The sequence below is a fragment of the Lynx rufus genome, unplaced genomic scaffold, assembly GCF_022079265.1.
Source record: "Lynx rufus isolate CCGP_SWC_20201006 ecotype Redwood Valley unplaced genomic scaffold, mLynRuf1.p SCAF_1, whole genome shotgun sequence".
Lineage (NCBI taxonomy): Eukaryota > Metazoa > Chordata > Mammalia > Carnivora > Felidae > Lynx > Lynx rufus.
Window position 1 is genome coordinate 177,483,867 of NW_025814823.1, and position 20,738 is coordinate 177,504,604.

At 41.8% G+C, this 20,738-nt stretch overlaps 1 protein-coding gene across 3 annotated transcripts in view; it reads left to right on the forward strand.

Annotated features, from left to right (window-relative positions):
* Positions 1-14,201: 14,201 nt before the first annotated feature.
* FBXW11 (F-box and WD repeat domain containing 11) overlaps positions 14,202-20,738 on the forward strand; it is a 122,403-nt gene continuing 115,866 nt past the window's right edge. For all 3 annotated transcript variants that reach the window (XM_047091205.1, XM_047091198.1, XM_047091211.1), the window contains exon 1: positions 14,202-14,369. Coding sequence is in view for 2 of the 3 variants with exons in the window: in XM_047091198.1 (XP_046947154.1) it covers positions 14,325-14,369 (45 nt within the window). In the remaining variant the exon portion in view is untranslated. The remainder of the gene's footprint in view (positions 14,370-20,738) is intronic.

The following is a 20,738-nucleotide window of genomic DNA, read 5'->3' on the forward strand; positions in this document are numbered from 1 at the left end:
TAGGTGAAATGCTAAAATATTAACTCTAGGCTGTAAAAAGTTAAAGAGGTATATTGCAATCCTTAGAGCAACCACTAAAAAACTAAGGAAGGGTTATAGCTAAAAAAGTCAATAGATCAGGACCTGGTACTATTGGGTTGAGTGGAATGTTTTAAGTAGGATGTGGCAGAGGATGATAAAGATTGTTCTAAGGAAGGGAAACAAAAGGATCGGTAATAAAATTGCTTGTGGCAAAGGAGATTAGAGTGGACATTATAGTAGGAGGAATAGTGGTCCTCCACCAATATTTCTACCTAGAATGTCAGCATGTGACCTTATTTGGAATAAGCGTTTTTGTAGATGCAATTAAGGATCGTAAGATCATCATGGGTTAAGGTGGGCCAATAATGGGTTCCTTATAAGATACAGACATAGAAGAGAAACACAGAGAGAAAGAGAAAAAGGCCTTGTGAGCACCAGGACACAATTGGAGTGGTGATGCCACAAGACAAGGAACACAAGGAAGCACCAGATGCTTGAAGAGGTAAGAATAGCAAACGAGTGAAGGTGAACCCTTTCCTTACATTATACACAAAAATGAACTCAAAGTGGACCAAAGACTTAAAAATAAGAGCTAAAAGTATAAAATTCTTAGAAGAAAACAGGAAAAACTTCATGACTGGATTTGGCAAACATTTCTGGGATATGACACCAAAAGCACAGTCAACAACAACAAAAAATCAAATACATCAAAATTTATCTTTTATGCATTGAGGAAAACTATCAACAGAATGAAAAGGGAATGGAAGAAAATATTTGCAAATCATATACCTTTTAAGAAATTAGTATCCAGAATGTGTAACAAATTCCTATAACACAACAACAGAAAGCCAAAAAAACAAGTGGATTCAAAAATGGGTAAAGGACTTGACTAGACATTCCCCCAAAGGAGATAAACAAATAGCCAACAAGTATACGAAAAGATGCTCAACATCTTCCATTATAAGGGAAATGCAAATTGAAATCCCAATGACATAACACTTCACACATGTTATGATGGCTCTTATCAAAAACAAAACAAAACAAAACAAAACAAACAATAACAAAACAAAAAAGAAAAAAAACCAGAAAATAGCAGGTGTTGGCAAGGATGTGGAGAAATGAGAACACTTGGGCGTTTGCTGGTGGGAATGTAAAATGGTACAGCTGCTGTGGAAAACAGTACCAGAGTTCCTCAAAAAAATTAAAAATAAAATTGCCATGTGATCCAGAAATTCCACTTCTGAGTCTATACCCAAAGGAATTGAAAGCAGGGACTTGATGAGATATTTGTACAGCCATGTTCATAGCTACATTATTCACGACAGCCAGAAAGTGGAAGCAGCCCAAGTGTCGATCAGTAGAGGCATAAACAAAATGTGGCATATACACACAATAGAATATCATACGGCCTTAAAAAAGGAGGATTTCTAACACATGTTATGACATAGGTGAACCTTACAGATACTATGCTAAGTGAAATGAGCCAGTTGCAAAAGAACAAATACTAGATGATTCCATTTCATGAGGCACCTTGAGTAGTCAAATTCATGGAGCTAGAAAGTAGAATGGTGGTTGCTGGAGTCTGGGGGGAGGTGGGATGGGGGGCTATTGTTTAATGGGTATGTAGTCTGGGAAAACGTTACGAAGTTCAGAGATGGACAGTGGTGACAGCTGCACAACAACATGAATGCACTTGATGCCACTGACCTGTACACTTAAAAATGTGTCAAATGATAAATTTAAGTTATGCATATTTTACCATAATTAAAACATGGAAGAAAAAGAAAAGACGAGGAAAGGAAGGAATCTTTTTTAGAGACTTTGAGGGAGTATGGTCCTGCCCATACCTTAATTTCAGACTTCTGGCCTCTGCAACTATGAAAGCATAAATTTCTGTTGTTCAAAGCCATCAAGTTTGTGGCAATTTGTTGTGAAAGCCACGGGAAGCTAATATTGATACACTGAGACTACAGAAGGCAAATAAGACAGAAATGGAAACAGAAGACGCCATGCAATACATCATTATGATGAAGAGCTAGAACAGGACTTTGTACAACTCCCCTAGGAGTGAGGCTGGGAACTGCAGACCATGCATGCTCCCTTTGTGGCACTAGCTCAGTGAGCCCTTGTGCTACCAGGCCAGTGAAAGCCCCCCATCCCCTGCCACAAAGGCATCCCCCAATGCCCCTGCCCCATTGAATAGTCAATGACAGCACTCCCAGCTTGATAAAAGTATCCATGGCCTCAGACCCCTCAGGGATGAAGATCTAGGACACCTTTAAAGGCAAGCCACCTAGAACAGCAGAAGTGTTACCGTCAAGGGTGATGGGCACCTAGAACATGTACAGAAAAACATGGGTTCAAACTACATGGATCCACTTAAATTATATGCAGGTTTTTTTTCTGAAACAGCATAGTACTATAAATGTATTTTCTCTTCCTTATGATTTTCCTAATGTTATCTTTTCTCTAGCTTACTGTATTTTAAGAATATAGCATATAATACGTATAATATGCAAAATACTATTGACTGTTTATGTTTTTGGTAAGGCTTCTAGTCAATAGTAGGCTGTAAGTTAAGTTTTTGGGGAGTCTAAAGTTATATGTGGATTTTCGAGTGCACAGGGGTTTGGCACTCCTAACCGCCAAATTGCTCAAGGATCAAATGTACTGTTTTTCAAGGATGGCCCTCCTATTGCTGCTTTGCCCAAAGCATAGAGAGCCAGAAGTGCCTGGAAGCTGACTGATCCAGGATTAGGAAAGCTCAGGCTCAAGTTAGGACCAACCCTGGGGAGTCACTTATATCCCGGAGCATCATGCAGGATCAGCCTGAGGCCCAAACCCTACTTTACTGAACTCTGCCTCAGAGTGCACCTTCCCTTTCTTGGTTCCCCATTCCGTAACAGGTTTCTCCCGGAAGTACTTTTTTTTTTTTAATATTTTAATTGTTTTTTATTTTTTTTGTGAGAAAGAGACAGAGAACAAGCTGGGGAGGGGTAGGGAGAGAAGGAAACACAGAATCCGAAACAGGCTCCAGGCTCTGAGCTGTCAGCCTAGAGCCTGGCATGGGGCTCAAACACATGAACCCCGAGATCATGACCTGAGCCAAAGTTGGATGCTTAACCAACTGAGCCACCCAGGTGTCTTCCTGGGAGTACTTCTTCATAAAGCCCTTGTCCAGTATCATCTCAGGATACTTCTTGAGGACTATCCTGGGGAGCCCAACCGGAGGCAAGGGAGAAAACACCTTGACTTGCCCAGTTACAATCCGGCACCTGTATCTCCTAAATATTTCATGTCAAAGGCTGGTATCTTTTCTCAAGGGGCACTTTTTGGGGTTCCTGTTATTCCCAGATAAGAGTTACCTCCTCTGGCTAGCTGCCCCAAAACTTCCTCCCCTCTTAATCTCTTCTTTCTTATGTTGCACCCCTCATAGGGTACAACTGTAGGAATCACCTTCCCCCTCCAGATGGCTCTCTTGGTCAGCATCCATTTCTTTTTTCTTTTTTTTTTTAAAGTTTATTTTTATTTTGAGAGATAGAGAGTGAGCGGGGAAGGGGCAGAGAGAGAGAGAGAGACAGACAGACAGAGAATCTCAAGCAGGCTCTGTGCTGTCAGCACAGAGCCCAATATGGGGCTCGAAATCATGAACTGTGAGATCATGACCTGAGCCGAAATCAGGAGTCAAGGCGCTTAACTGACTGAGCCACCCAGGCACTCCAGTCAGCAACCGTCTTAAGACAATCTTTTTGTGGAATCCCTGGCTTAACCCCACAAGCATGCATGTTTGCCCCTCAGAATTTTGGAAGTGCAGGCCTTTCCAGAAACGGGTATTTTCTCTCTGTGAAAAGAGGGCTGCCACTCAGCCTTTGGACTGCCCACATACTCACTTTTGCAGACAAGAATGAGGACCCAGTGCCCATGTTTCCGAACTCTAGGGGACACACTTCTGTATCTGAGTGGCCCCTGAAGGCCCCCTGTGGTGCACTTGGGCAGTACTAGGAGGGAAGAATTCTATAAATGCTCTTCTGTCTTAGCTGATCAGTCTCCAAATCTCTCCAGTACACCCTCAAAGTAGGGGGACGGGCTGATTAAGCTGGCAGAACTGGTTTTTGGACAACCTTCTTCATAGGCCTTCCAAACTTCATCTGAGACTCTGCATTAAAATGACACCTATTATTTTCAGGTTTGAGGCCACAGCTGAAACTCCAGACTGAAAGCGTCCCATTTTCACATCTTGTTACATAGATAAGGCTCCTTGTGCATACACTTTCCTTCAAGTTTGGTAATTCTGAGCCGCTACTGGTTACAAAGCTCCTCCAGCAGAGAGGAAAAAAAAAAAAAAAAAAAAAAGAAAGGGAGAAGCAGGCATACAACACTCCCATTCAGGTGGGAGGGAAGAGAATAAGACCATCAACAAGAGACGCACCTGAATACACAAGCAAAAAACTCATTGGGATTAATGCTGGAAACCTCAGTCTTATAACTTCTGTGTTCTAGCAGCTAGAATCTGGTTCATTAGGAAATCCCTACATAACTTCATTCCTCTTTACCTGTTTTCTGCCAGCTGGTTTCCTCAGAACTTAGGATACTCCTTGGGATAAATTTCTTAATCCTTGGAACCCTCCAAGTTGCTCAGGGCCTATAGAAGGGCCTGGGATAGGCTCTGGCAAAAAAAGTTCGCACTAAAATTGCTGAATAATGCACTGCCCTACCTCTCATAGACCCTCATTTTGGACTCTGCTTGCAAGCACCCACCTCAACCTCTCCAAGATGGGAGAACTGCCAGAAAGAGGGACCTGCAAACGTGAAGACATGAAGTTATGAGGGTTGATGGCCTGTTCTGGGAAAAATGAGGAGCCAGAACAGGAAGTGGAGGAAAGCATAATGAGAAATGAATTTGGAAGGGTGTATTGGAGTTACACTGGGAAGAGCCTTCCGTGCTACGTGCCTGCCATGTTGCTACTCAGGAGTGAGGAGTGGGACACACAGACTGGCTACCTGGTTTTAACCGGTATGTCCGTGGCTATTATTGAGGGGAAATATTTTCTAAATCCAACTCTCTCACATCTACATCAAAGACTTCTCGGCACATGTATAGTCTTGTTCAAGATCCTAGACTTGAGTCTGGCACTCAGGAAGCCAAGACCCTTTCTGCATTCACCAAAATGATCTAGAGCATCATTGACTTTTTTTTCCTCTTGTGAAGTTTGAAACATTATAGAATTACTCATTTCTTAAAATATCTAAATTTTTTCAGCATGAATTTAAAGAGTCAAGAAGAATATGGTTTTCAGTGTATTGTAAATATTGACATTTAAAAACAAAGCTGTTCTGTTACTCTTCTCAGTGAAATTTAAATATATAGTAATTTCATACCATAATCCTTTTAAAATATACATGAACAAGCTGTTTTTCAATAGGTGGAAATTTTATATCTTTTTTTGTTCCTTGAATTCTTATGTCCATTCCATTCCCCTCTCCCCCCCCCGCCCCCCGCCCCCAAATTTTATGCTTGAAAGTCTTAATGCTCACCTTATCCTACATCTCTTCTGTATGTTATAGTTTTCATTTTTGGTGATCACAGCCTTGGAATGTTGGTAAAAAAAAAAAAAGCTTTCTGCATTTATATTATCATTGTAGGGTCACCTGGGTGGCTGAGTCTGTTAAGTCCCTGACTCTTGGTTTTTGCTCAGGTCATGATCTCATGACTCGTGAGAGTGAGCCCCACATCGGGCTCTGCACTGCTGGTGTGGAGCCTGCTTGGGATTCTCTCTCTACCTCTCTCTCTGCCCCTCCCTGCTTGTGCTCGCACACGCGTGCACTCTCTCTCTAAATAAATAAACTTAAAAAATAACCATTGTAATTGTTATTAAATGCAAGTGGTCAAACAGTACATTAACATTTTGACAAACAACAATTAAACATAATTTTATTAGAACTACTTCTTTAAATCAACCAATAATTTAAATAGTTTGCATATCCATGCATGAATATTACTCACTGCTAGAATGAGAGGATTCAGCATCACATTTTTATTTGTTTGTTTATTTTTTAGTTTATTTTTATTTACTTTGAGAGAGAGACAGTGTGTGAGCAGGGAGGGGCAGAGAGAGAGGGGGAGAGAGAATCCCAAGCAGGCTCTGGGCTGTTACTGTGGAGCCCAACACAGGGCATGATCTCATGATTCATGAGATCATGACCTGAACTGAAATCAAAAGTCAGATGCTTAACCTACCGAACCAGCCAGGTACTACTCAAATTTATTTTTAGGTCACATTTTTATAGATGTTAGTACTTAAGAGGCTTGTTTATGTAAAAAAGAAAACTGTCTTATAGCAATGTTATGCAACTTCTTTGGATTCCTTCAAAGTTATTGTGCCAAATATTACATAGTGACCAGTCAGCACAATTATTATTTTTATTTTTATTTTTGAGAGAAAGAGAGTATGAGTCGGGAAGGGACAAAGAGAGGAGGACAGAGGATCTGAGGATCCAAAGTGGGCTCCATGCTGATGGCAGCGAGCACAATGTGGGGCTCAGACTCAAGAACTGCGAGATCACCACTTGAGCCAAAGTCAGATGCTTAACTGAGCCACCCAAGCACCCCCACAAAATTTTAAATTATCATTAAAATTTAATTCAACCATCAATTTTGTTGAGTGCAAAGGTTTGGAAATCATCTTAGTAAAAGCATTTTTTATACAGTCACTAGAGACATTCACCGTCTCAATTTCTGGAAAGCATACCTAAAAGTCTTTATCAAGATTTACAAAATAATTATTAATTATACCTGCATAGCAGAGACAGTCCTATGTACTCACCATCTACTTTATTTCCTTTTTTCTAGGTGTGCAGGGAGAGTACATTGTTTAGCCTCTCTTGCAGCTTCGTAGGGCCATATGATTAGGTGCTGACCAATGAACAGTGAGCAAGAATGATGTGCTTCTGAGATAAGGCAGTTACAGCTGGTGACCCTCTCCTCTGTCCTCTCTCTCCCAACAATATGGGAGACCATGAATTCTGGATGGTGTAACTGTAAGATAGAAGGCTAGCTGACCTCTTTGGACTGTGAATGAACAAAAAATGTGTGTTAAGGCATTATGTTCCCAGGGTGTGGAAACTTAGTAAGATGTCTGCTTGGTGAGGCTGAGTGACATTTCCCTGAATTTTGTCCCACTGTGTTTCTGATTAGCATGGGCCACAAGGTAGTTTCTGTGGGGGATTTGAAGAGTAGAAGTGAAACTGAAGTCATTTTGTAGCCCATACACATTGTCATTGGTCTGCTCGCTTACATCCTTGGTGTGAAGAGTGTCTGGGTCCACTGTCACTCCATGTTCCCTTACAGCCTTCTTTAGATTCTCTGAGTCTGGGGTCACAATTGTGCGGTCAGCTATGTGACGAAGGGCTCCAGCCTCTGCAGGACAGCTACACCACCAAGGTCAGAGGAAATAAGAACTTACAGGCTTCAGTCTATCCTCATGGGGCTCCAGTTTGGCTTAGGCTTGCTCTCCCCCATTTTATATCCTCCTTCCCTTCCTGACTGCCTGCCCCATGGACTTTCGATCCAGTGTTGAATGTGAAGACAATGGGCGTACAGAGACTGCTTAATTAGATTTAACAATTATATAAGGTCAACTCCTTGTAAAAAAAAATCCCTTAACACACTGAGTGATTCTGCTTCTCTGACTGACTGGACTGATACAGAGGGATAATTTGCTACTGTGGCATCGTGTATTCTATTCTAATACAACCTTTCTTTACTCTTTCACTTGAAGGTATCTTATATAACCTGATAAGTTTAAAAAGGGTTGGGAAAGCACAAATATTAATTTCCATACATGTCTGTCAATAATTGGTGAAATGTTTCTATTTACGTGCTTTAAATGTATTTTCCTAAAAATTGTGAAACTAAAGATATAACTCATCTAAAATCTATTATTGACAAAGCCAGTCTACACTACCAAACCAGTCAGCCAAAAAGACTGTCAGATAAAGTCTAGCTTTGTTCTTCAGTTCAAATAAATGTGCTAATATGTATGTTTATGATAACTACCTTGTTTTTAATTCTATAGATAGATGGATAAGGCATGGAGCCTAGTCATACGGATAAACAGGCTGCTGCTATCTTCAAAAAAATTTTTTTTAATGTTTACTTATTTTTGAGAGAGAGACAGAGAGACAGACAGACAGAGTGTGAGTGGGAGAGGGGCAGAGAGAGAGGGAGACACAGAATCTGAAACAGGCTCCAGGCTCTGAGCTGTTAGCACCGAGCCAGACGCAGGGCTCGAACCACAAACTGTGAGATCATGACCTGAGCTGAAGTCAGACGCTTAACTGAGCCACCCAGGCGGCCCGGTGGCTGCTATCTTTACTACTTCTTACTGCTGTTCTCTTTCCTAGAGTTTCACAAGATTTTCTCTTAAGAGAACTGCATTCTTTGGGCCACCTGAGTGTCTCAGTAGGTTCAACTTCCAACTCTTGGTTTCAGTCTCCTGGTTTGTGGGATTGAGCCCCAGGCTGCACTCTGTGCCTACATCACAGGGTCTGCTTGGGATTCTCTCCCCTTCTCTCTGCCTCTCCCCCATGCGTGCTTTCTCTCTCTCTCTCACTCAATAAATAAATAAATAAACTTAAAAAAACCTCTCCAGATTAAACAAACAAACAAAAAGAACTGCATTCTTTGACTTTAGTTGCAAATGAGTTAAGTCAAAATTTCAGCGCAGGGTGCATGGCGCTCAGTCGGTAGAGCATGTGACTCTTCATCTTGGGATCATGAGTTTGAGCCCCACGCTGGATGAAGAGATTACTTAAAAAAAAATAAAAAAATAAAAATAAATAAAAATATTTGAAAAAGGGAAGGGCATGTGATTTGCTCAGTTGGTGGAGCATGTGACTCTGATCTTGGGGTTGTGAGTTTGAGCCCCATGTTGGGCATAGAGTTTACTTAATAAAAAAAAAATAAACTTAAAAAAATTTCAGTGCAGTATCCCTCTCTATAGTAATGTATCTGAATCAAAAAAACCCATCACAGGTCAAAATATACCATTTTAAAATGTCACTCTTTGTCTTCAAAGGTATTCATAAGAAAGGGAAAGACATAAAACCCTCCCAAGGGTTTATGGTGCCTTGATTAAAAGAGAACTCACGGGAGTCCAATACTTTGAATTAGCATGCATACTCTCTCTCTTTTGCATCTCTATTAGTTATCTATTGCTGTGGAACAAATTAACTCAAAATGTAGCAGCTTAAAATAAACATTATTGAGGTACCTGGGTGGCTCAGTAGGTTAAATGTCTGACTCCTGATTTCTGCTCGGTCATGATCTCCTAGTTTGTAAGTTTAAGCCCTGTGTCAGGCTCTGTGCTAACACAGTTTGGAATTCTCTGTCTCCCTCTCTCTCTTCCTCTCTCCTGCTCATGCGCTCTCCCTCTCTCTCTCTCTCTCAAAAATGCAAAAGAATGAAACTGGACCATTTTCTTACACCATACACAAAAATAAACTCAAAATGGATTAAAGACCTAGATGTGAGACCCGAAGCCATAAAACTTCTAGAAGAAAATATAGGCAGTAGTTTCTTTGACATCAGCCTTAACAGCGTTTGTCTAGATATGCCCCCTCAGGCAAATGAAACAAAAGCAAAAGTGCAATATTAGGACTACACTAAAATAAAAAGCTTTTGTATATCAAAACGAAATGAAAAGGTAACCTACTGAATAGAAGATATTTGTGAATGATGTATCCAATAAGGGGTTAACATCCAAAATATAGAAATAACTTAAGCAACTCAACACCAAAAATGTTCGATTAAAAAATGGGCAGATGACCTGAACATTTTATCCACAAAGACATACAGATGGCCAACAGACCCATGAAAAGACGCTCAACATCATTAATCATCAGGGAAATGCAAGTCAAAACCACAATGAGATATCATCTTACGAGACCAGGGCTCTAACCCCTGAGCTACGGAGCATCACAATGAGATCTCATCTTAACACCTGTCAGAATGACTAGTATCAAAAAGAAGAAATGACAAGTGTTGCTGAGTATGTGGAGACAAAGGAACCCTTGTTCACTGTTAATGGGAATGTAAATTGGTGCAGCCAGTGTGGAAAACGGTATTAAGTTTCCTCAAAAAATTAAAAATAGAAATATCATATGATCTAGTACTCCACTATTGGGCATTTACCCAAGGAAAATGAAAATACTAACCTGAAAAGATACATGCACCCCAAGGTTACTGTAGCATTTACAAAGCCAAAATATGGAAGCAACCTACAAGTCCATTGATTGAGGAATGTTAAAAGAAGACGTGGTATGCATACACAGTGTGAAATATCAGCCACAAAAAAAGAGTGAGATCTTGCCATTTGGGACAGCATGGATGGACCTAGAGGGTATTGTGCTAAGTGAAAGAAGTCAGACAGAGAAAAAAACCAAGTACCAGATGATTTCACTTATACGTGGAATCTAAAAAACAAAAGAAACAAAAAGCAGAAAAAACTAGTAACTAGGAACAGGGCATCAAGTACTAAGGGGCAAAGACAACTCTAAATAGAGAAACAGCAGTCATAAGGAGCAACCATTACCTTTAGGGCTGATGCAGAGTACCTGAGGAAGAAACTTGGAGGAGCCTTCCACCCTCACAGCTAGGCTGAGATTCAGACTTTACTGGCGAGACAGTTAATTGTGACCCACTGGATGGTGACATTTGCTGAAGTGCTCCAGGTTAGGGCTGGCGAGCAGGAAACTTCCCACTGAGGTTGTCACTGAGTTCACTGGGAAGCCACCCTATGAATGTCCCAGCCACCCGTGTATATGTGTTGGGGGGCTGGTTTGGATATGGTTCTGCAAACCATTTGCTGCTGTATACCACAAAAGCAAGAAGGAAAATAAAGTATATTGGAATTAGGAAGAGAAGATCCTCCCTCTGCTTGTGTTCCTCTAGGAACGTTGTGCCAGCAGGCAAAGGAGAGGGGAAACATTCAGAGGGTCCCACTCCTGTGTTTCAAAGTATGTAAAAGAACTTGGAACTGAGAGGCTATTAATTGATAACAGGTTCACATAAGTTCTGCTGCACAAAATTAATGTATTTTATTATGAAGTGCTCTCCTAGACCCCACTGTGTGTGTTATATTACATATACTGCACGTGTACCATACTGTCTTTGTACAATCTAAACAATTTTGAATTCTGAATACATTTCAGACCTTAGGGTTTTGGTTAAGGGATTGTGGACCTGACCACTTTGTTGTTAGCATGTCTTGTAAACCCCAAAGCAGAGCTATCTGAAAAACTGAAATATGCCTCAAGGCCTTCTGCCTTTATTGATGACCAAATGTAATCACCAGCTGGCTTCAAGCCTGAAGCAATAAAAATACCTGAGAACCTGAGTTCTTGTTTGACTAAAGTGATAAGCCTTGGCTCAGCTTGTCTCTCGTATAGCTGGGGTAAGGCTTCTATCAATATAAGACTTTTTAAATTCCTTGAGCTCCTGGAATTTGACCCAATAGTATTTTTTTCCTCTTACAGTAGAATATGGTTTTAATAAAAAGATAGAAACCTTGAGTTATCTCCATTATAGTTCTAATACCAAGGGCTGCAAACTCAAGTATCTCTGTGGGTTAGGCATGCAATTTAAACGAGTGGAGCCTGCAGACAGAAGACAACAGGGGGCAATGGTGACAGTGGAAATCTATAGAGCACATGCTTCCTATAAAGAAGTTAGTTGCTACTTAACCATTGCATATTGTTGCCATGTATATCCAATATAGTCAGATTCTCTAATATTTCAAGATAAGATGGAAATTCAGACTTTATGAAAATGTCAAATTTTAAAACGATAAATATGGTGTAGGATAAACATACATATTGGGGAATACAGCTTGTGACTCCTACCCTCACCCTATGTGCCAGGTCCTGTGGCAAATGCTGGGAACTCAGAGGTCTTGGTTGGCTGTTACACTGGTAGTCCCAGTGAACCATGATTGCTTGTGAACAAGCTTGCATAGTCCCTTTCCACATTCACTCTGGGTTTGGCTCTATGACTTGCTTTGGCCAACAGGACATTAGCAAGCGTGGTGCAACCAAAAGCTTGATAATCATTTGCTCACTGGGGCTCATCTTCTTGGAAGCCAGTCACCGTGCAGAAATTCGAATGATAAGACACCAGGTGGAGAAGACAGGCCTGAGAGGATGAGAAGCTATTTTGATGAGCTCCCAGCTGATTGCAGTCTCTATGAGTAACCTCAGCTTATACCATGTGGGCCCAGCTGAGTCCAGTTGACCCACAGAATTGTAAAAATAAACCACCGTTTTTAAAGTTACTAAGTCTTGGGCGTGGTTTATTATGATACAAAAAGGTAAGTGAAACAGAGATCATTTATCCTAACTCTTGTTTTACTAATGAATGTCCCAATGCCTAGACAGGGGAAGGGTTCTAGTTAAATTCAGACAGCAAGTTAGTGGCAGTAACTTTCCAATTCTGTGCTCTCTTTTCCTACTGCTTTTAATTCCTTTGGTGGAAAGCACCAAAGGACTATGAAACTTCAAACTCTACCAGTGTGGAACTTACACTGTGCCCTGCATGCATACAAATTACTGTAATAACTTGATCCTTAGAAATAGAAAGATTTCTAGGTCATCAAGTCCCCTCACTTTACAGGTACAGAGAATGCAAAACACTAGAGAAAGAGAAAAGCAGCTTCTGATATTTAGTTGTAATGCTACTAGATGATAGCTAGCCCTCTTAGGTAGACCTTGTGCTCTCCTGTTGAACATAGTTTGGCAGAATGTAAACATCAGATGAGGCCATTCTCTGACCACGGATAGATCAAGACAAAGACAAGATCGCTCCTTAGTTACGTTTGAAAGCAGATAAAACATGAACATTGTCCAAACCACAAAAAATGACCAAACATCCGTCATCTTGGCTAATGAGGGGTTTCTGCTTCTTTACCAATTACAGCTGCAACCTCTATCTAGTGTTCCCGTGTTCTAGGAACGACTGAGATGCCCCATCATAGAATTACCCCCACTTCCTGATAGCATCTGATCCAGAGTAAAGCCCCACTTCCTTACACCCTCTCCCAAATCACCTAACAACTCTTACTTATGATTTTTCATGGTGGATATTCTCCCTCATTGCAACCAGTAATTAGCCCAACTTGTTCAATCAGCGTGTCCCTAGTGGTCTTTGGTTAGTGACCACTGACAGACCTGACAAAGTTCACACAGAGATGAAGGCAGAATTCACTAGGAGTCTCCAGGTCTCCAGCTGTGGTCCTTCTTAGCGCCCACTCTTTTGGTTAATGTTTTTCCACCACTAGAATTAAACTCCATGATAACCGAATCCTTCCCTGTAACGTTCGGAGCTGATTTCCAGTGCCTAGACTGGTACCCGGCAGAGGCTGGAAGTATAAAAAATAAGTACTTTCTAAACGAATGACAAAGAGGGGCCCAATATGCACAGGTTCCCTTTCATTTCTCTGCTCTTCCCAGTTCGTGGTGCGTACAGACAGCACCAATTGTTCATCTCCATAAACCCACTTTCCCCAATTAAATTTCCAAACCTCTCACTCCTGGGATGCCCAAACTCTCAGAGCCTCCTCCCTTGCCTGAGCTTCTTTCGTTGGCTGGCACCCTCCCACACCTGAGCGCCAGGGCTTCCTAACGCACCTAGAACCCACCTGTCTCCAACATCTGTCCCTATCACCAGCGGCTCGCCCACCAGCCTCCCCGCTACCTAGGCGTCTTGTGGACACTGCGGCGTCGAGTGCGCATGTGCGGAAATCGGTCCACACGCAAGATTTCTGACGAGTGAAGAGTTACCTCGGAGTTTCCGTCCCGGTCCGAAGCGCCTGGGGCTGCCAGGAAGTCAGGGGAAACTAGCCGGAAGGAGAATCCGCGCGAGGGCTTTCTGGGACATGTAGTTGTGGCGCTCCTGAGGCCCTGTTTTGAAGGAGCCCTTCATTCTTTAGGTTTGCACGTGCCACTTTCAAAGTCCAGTGCTACTTTCGGCTCAGAATTCAGCTTCGGGGTGCCAAGAGAGATTAGCCTGGTGTTGGCTTCTCGTTCCCACAACGCTCTGCGGGCTCCCCGGCGCCTGCTGGGAGCTGTAGTCCTCGATCGGCGTACTGCGTTCGCCGAGGGGGAGGGCGGAGCTGCCGGCGGCCCGGGCGGGCTGGCAGCTAGAGTGGGTACGATAGCCGCCTCCGCCTCTGCCGCCTCCGCCGTCGCCTCCTCCGCCCGGGCCGTTCGCTGCTGCGCGGGGAGAGCGAGGCGGGGCCGCCGGGGCCGCCATGGAGCCCGACTCGGTGATTGAGGACAAGACCATCGAGCTCATGGTGAGTGCGGCCCGCTGGACCGTTCTTCCGTCCGACCGGCCCCGGGCGGGCCTGCCCACTTCAGCGTCCGGCGCGAGGCCGGCTCCGGCCCTTCCCCGCCGCCGCGGCCCCGACCTGGGCCCCCCGCCTTCCCTGGCCTCGGGGCCGGCGCGGTTCCTCCAGATCCCTCGAGATCTCAGGCCGGACCTGGCCCGGCCCCCTCCATGCTTCTCGGTTCTCATTCCTTCCTCTGTCCTATATCCGGGCCCGTCTCTCGAAGGACCCTCGCTCGCTTCTGCTGTGGCCTTAGCGCACACTCGGTCTAGCATCTCATTCTCCTTCTCTTAGAAGGGGATTTTTTTTCTCTATTTCTCCGGCCCAGGCCTGCACCGCTCTTGCAAGCCCCACTCAGGCCGAGTGAGATGGTGGTGGGAGGGGGGTTAGGAGGAGATGGGTCAGGGCCTCGGTCTCCGCGTCCTAGTAGGGGTCTCAGCACCCTCTCCCCTGCGTAGGGCTGTGTGGATGCCGGGATAGGCCCTACAGGGGTGGAGGTGGGAGCTGTGGGGTTTGTAGATGTGACGTATAAGGGGCCTCTTTCCCGGGCCCCTGTGGTGTCCGGCTTCTCGGACAAAGGGTTTCCTACTCCGCGATGAGGGATGTTTGCATAGCAAGGCCCCAGGTACTCCGGATTCCATCTCCCAGGAAAGGGACACTGTAACTTCATGTTTTTCAGCGCTGCTTTGGGAAAATTGGGGAGGAGCGGGGTAGGGTTGTCCTCATCACTGCCGCCAGTTCTTTCTTATTAAAAAAAAAAAAAAAAAAAAAAAGAGAGAGAGAGAATCCTAGGCCCCTGGGGAAGCGATCACTCTTCTGTTACTAGCCATTGGTAGCCATGCCAGACTCCCTGGCACTACGGACACCCCAACCGCTTTCCGCCTTAGGACTTGGAGCCAGAAGGGGTTTTTGGAGACAGGACTGTGAGAGAGTGGTTACCAGAAGCGAAGAATTTGCTGCTTGTGGATGGATTGGTGGAAGAAAAGAAACATGGCAGCTATTACCTGCCAATTTGAACATTGGGGGAATCAAACTGGGCTTTGGAGAGTTGGGAGGAGGAAGTCTTCAGGGTTTCTTTCCTGTGGAAACCTTGACAGTTTCTTTGTATCTCTCCTAACACAGTAACCACCTCAACCCCAGGGTTGAGAGGGAAGATGAAAGAATCTACTTAACCCAGCACAATGTTTTCCTAGCCAGATTTTCTCCAGTGTGAAAATGTTTATTGAGTCAGTGATTCCACTGGGTAGGGTCGGTGACATCAGAGCCACTTCCCCCATTTAATGCTATAAATAATAAATGGTGACACTGAAAGTCTGTTGGATAGCTGCATGGTTTCTGTGGATGATGGTATCTGGGGAGTTGAGCTGCATGTTTTAAAAATGGAAGTACAGTAGCGTAAATACACAACTTAATATTTGCTGTCCTTTGCATAATTCACAGAACTAGACCTCTCCAGTATTCTTTAAAACTAGAAGGAAAAAAAAAAAAAAAGCTTTGGTTGTTCCTGCTTTGGGCTCGTGTGCACACGTGTGCTTGCTTTTTCAAGGATGCTGTCACTTGTGAGTTTTTCTTTGATTTTCATTTAGTAAGTAACTTTTCCTTTTTCAGTATAATTTATCAAACTATCGTAGTCAAGCCTTTGTATTCTGAAAATTTTGTAGTGGGTTATTTTGGTAAATATCTTCATTGGGATTCCACATATAGTACATCTGTATTCTTATGGATGTACAATACAAACACTTAAACTGGAGGAGTACTTCATATTGAAAAATTGTAACTTGGTGCCTCTTTGAAATTGGCTGTTCTGTGCTCCTTCCATTTTCATTCATTTAAAAAATGACTAAAATGTCTTTATTTTCAAAAGACTTAGAAGAAATACTGCATAATTCATTTAGTATTTTTGAGTGTATGGTAAAAAAAAAAAAAAAAAAAAAAACTCTGCCCTAAATTTGTTGGTTCCCCATGCTCATAACTTAAAGTTTTGATTATACATGATTGTACTTGTCTGTGATCTGCAAAGATATTTCAGCCTTTCAAGGACGTTATATACTGGAATTCTCAGAAAATTTAACAAAGAGAGCAATTTTGAAATGGCTTTTCATATACGGATTTTGATATTCTCTCAAAGGGATACCAGTTAAGACTCTTAGGCAACCCTTTTCATAAACATGTATGTATTTATTGTAGTGGATAGTGCAGGTATTTAACAACTGATTTAGTAAATCCAGGATTGGATGTAGGAATGATAATGCCTTAAAATCTAATTGCATGTGGCTCTCTGTATTCGCTGCATTTTAATTACAGTTTCCAGAACTAGGTTAAAAATACTTTTTACGTTGGTTCTAAAATAACATGATTGAAAGAAAGGAATGGGTTAAACTGATGGTATGTTAAGAGCCTAAAGCATGAAATATTTTTAGATTTTTATGAGTCAGCTTCAATACTCAAATATTTGTGATTGTGCTGCCTGTACCAGTTTGGCACTTAATGGTTAACAGGATAACTTTCATTTGATATTCCAGAGAGTGCTATATTAAAGACAGGAAACAGACTTTTGGGGTATCTCCAGTTTCTTAATCTTCATCCTTCCACTTCTTTTGATTTTGATTCTTTTTCTTTTTCTTTTTTCCCTTGTGTTTTTGTTTTTCTTTTTAGTTTGCTAGGAAATAAAGCTGGTGATAGCCCAATAATTAAATCTCCAAAATATAACCTCCCTTTGTGACCTCCTATCTCTGCCTAAGGCTGGGTCCACAAAGAATGCCTCTCCAAGTGACCTACGTCATAGGGTTCAGTCTTTAATATAGACTATAAACTCTTGAGACAACTGAATTTATAATTGCTGATGGTAAATAATTTAACCACCAAATGACTTTCATGGCCTTATATTGGACTATAGTACTTAGTTTGTGGGACTTTGTTTCTGACTTTGGTAAAATGAGTTTTATTATTAATGAGGTAGAGAAGTAATAATCCAGTTGGAAGTATGTCTGTGTCTAGTGCGGTGGATATCACTGGAAAGAATGAAAACTGCATTATGTATCACATGATGTTTTTTAATGCTTGAGTTAGGAGTAGGAGTTGATGTTCAGGCACTCATTGCTAGAAAGAGCTCACAGAGCTGCTGATTGGAAGAGAAAGATGGTAAGTTTTCTCTATTAGAAGATAGCAGAAGCTGATGTTAAAGTTTTAGGGAAGGTAACCCTTGCTTTCTCTATGGGTGTGAGCGTGTGGCCACCCGTCACCCCCAAGCACAAATTATACTCTTATTAGCTGTTGGATGGTCCCCCTCTTTGGTAAGTGACCTTAAGTGACTCATTTTCTTTTTGTGTTGTCTCTAAGTGGCTATATTACTTGTTGAATGTAGTAAAATACATTGGACCTAAGAAGGTAAGATATCAATGCTATTTTTTAGAGCTGTTGAAGTATAGGCAGGCTACAAGGCTAAGGAGATGAAAGAAACTAAGTAAAGTTATGGGAAATTTTTCTTTTTTTCTTTTTGGATTGTCCCCCCCCTTCCTGTCATTGGTTCTCTAAGTGGAGTAAGTGGGATTGTTTTTTAGTGACTGCTTTAAGAAATTGGATCTTAGTTTGTCACTATCACTTACCCTCATTTACTTCTAACCATGTGTTGATTTACCAAATGCCAATTAAATAGACAAAGGTTTAATTAAGTAGGGTCCGAATGGAATAAACCACACACGTATACCTACTTATAGACTCATTTACCTGCCTCAAGGCACTGTGGCTCAAATATATCAATTTTTGCTCCTGATTTTTGAGCAAGTTAGCTGCCCCTTCAGAAGTGACAAGGACAAATATGATCCTATGCGCACATCTTGGTACTCCTGGCTCCTGACTGCTCTAACCTGAAAACAGAGAGCTGGTATAGGAAAGTCACTAGGCCATTACATGGGTTCACAGAACAGCACTTAAGGCCACTTGACCCTTGAACGACGTGGGTTTGAACTGTGCAGGTCCACTTATAATAATTTTTTGTTTTTTACAGTACTGTAAATGTATTTTCTCTTTTAATGATTGTCTTACTATTTTCTTTAGCTTACTTTATGTAAGAATACAATAGGTGATACATATGAAATACAAAGTATGTGTTAACCACCTGTTTATTTTATTGGTAAGGCTTCCAGTCAAAAGAAGGTTATTAGTAGTTAAGTTTTGGGGGAGTCAAAAGTTATATGTGGATTTTCTGTTACATGCGGGTCAGTGCCCCTAATCACCCATGTTGTTCAAGGGTCAACTATATATCCTTCTGAGTAGTGCTGTTTAATTCTATGATCCTCTGAATTTTGTACTCTCAGGTTCCTGGGTTCCACCTGGTGGTATTTCACTTTAAGGGAAAGAAAGCATTTCAAGTCCTAGTAATTTCAGTTACAGATTCCCTTCTAGCTTTTCTTCCCACATTATTCCTCACTTATTCTATATTTCAGCCAGACGGTAGACCAGGGTTCTTCAGATTCTGCTCACATTATCTTTTTTTTTTTTTTTCCTTTTCTTCCCCCCATGCATTGAAGGCTACCGATAGTTACCGGCGGGACCTAATGGTTGGCTCTCTGGCCAAGCTGGCTTCAGTCAGATCTCGGCAATTCTCTCTTCCGCCTGTACTGAGAAAAGTCCTGTCTCCTCAAAACACAATTTAGGTGCCACCTCTTTTGATGTCAGTTTACGTTATGGTGGCAGATACTATTTTGTTTTTATAGCATTGCCTACCCGATGTTCACTGTTAAATGAAATGAATGAATTCTGGCACTTTGTGTTTATCTTGTGGCACGTAGCATTTTCCAGGCTTGTATTAGAGTTTCCTGTTTGTGTCTCCTATTAAATGATAAACTCCTCGCAGTGCCTTCTTACAATACACGTTCAGTAAACGTTGAGTTGAATTTTCCTGTTGGTTGTTTATATGCGTTATTGCTGTCTGTCTGGTAATTCTCACCTGTATCAGTAATTCTTTTAATGTATTCCTAACTCATATGGGACTTAATCATACCCTCCTGTATATCGTAAAAGCTGTGATTATGTCTAAATTTCCCTTCCAGAGGCTGTATTTGTCTTTTGAATCCTTCACAATGCTTAGGACTTGGGTGTGTAATAGGTACATTGATTGAAATTAATGTGAGGTATTTCTTTTTTCATGCTGTGAAATCTTTTTAAGGTTTCCTTTTGATAACTTTTAAGACAAAGGTGTAGATGAATAGAGGAATAAGACTGGTAAGGCAGAAGAGGAGAGTGATGTGTGGCACACACACATCTATAGACCATTGTTTACTGTTTATACAGACATCCTATAAAACCATTATTTACAGACTTTTACACCCAACAGATAGATTTACATACATCCCAGAGAGTGGTTGATAGCAAAGTATTGAGGAAACCCTTTTATACGTGTTGATGTGAACTTGCCAAACAGTAAATTCTGAGGAAGCGTGATTTATCAGCAAGGGCATGGACTTTAGAGGGAAGCACCCAAGTTTTATCCTAGCTTTGTCACCTGCTGGCTGTGTGACCTTAAGAAAGTTAACCTTTCTGTGCTATGATTTCATTATCGGTAAAAACAAGAAAATGTAGGTTTTGCTCTGAGTTGTTGGGAGGATAATGGGAGAAATGTGTGTGAAAGGACCTTGCAGAAGCTTATCTCAGCAACTGCTTGCCGTGCTAACTTCCACCGGTACAGGGACCGGGTTTTGTAAAGCACAGTCAAGGCAGATGGTGGGAAGAAAGTTTTATTTTCCCCCCTTAGTTGTGCATGTATTTATTTGTGAAGTTTTACAGAGGCCTGACATTGAGTTGCTTTAATTATATGTTTCATGAGGTATCTCTTTGGAACAAATCATGAAATCATACAGAATCAGTATTATTTTGGAAATTTGGGAAGTGGAAGGAGTGTTACAATTATTAAGAACTGTCAGTTAGACTTAATGGCCTGTACTCGAACTACAGAGAGAACCCACCCGACCCTGCTTTAGGTATCCTGGTAGAAAGAGACTGGTGATTCGTTCCTATTAACATTGAGCATTGTGATTTACGTTTGATCAGTTTAATTTTGATGAGGAAATTAGGATTTTTGAGTTCTTATTCTGGTTTTAGCAAAGCTGATGATTTTGACCTTTAACAGAATAAGCAGTGAGTATTATACAAGATTTCCTCCTGAGTTGTATTGTTGTTCATTGAATTAGTTGACAAAGGGGGAAAAAACCTGTTGGTCAAGAATGTGCTTGTTAGCTTCAGTTAAGTTTCTGCTGATCACAATTGCCTAACAGGAAGTTTGTCTTTGTAGGCAAATGAGAGACGAACCAGGAGGACCTGACAGTCCAGTAGGGTATT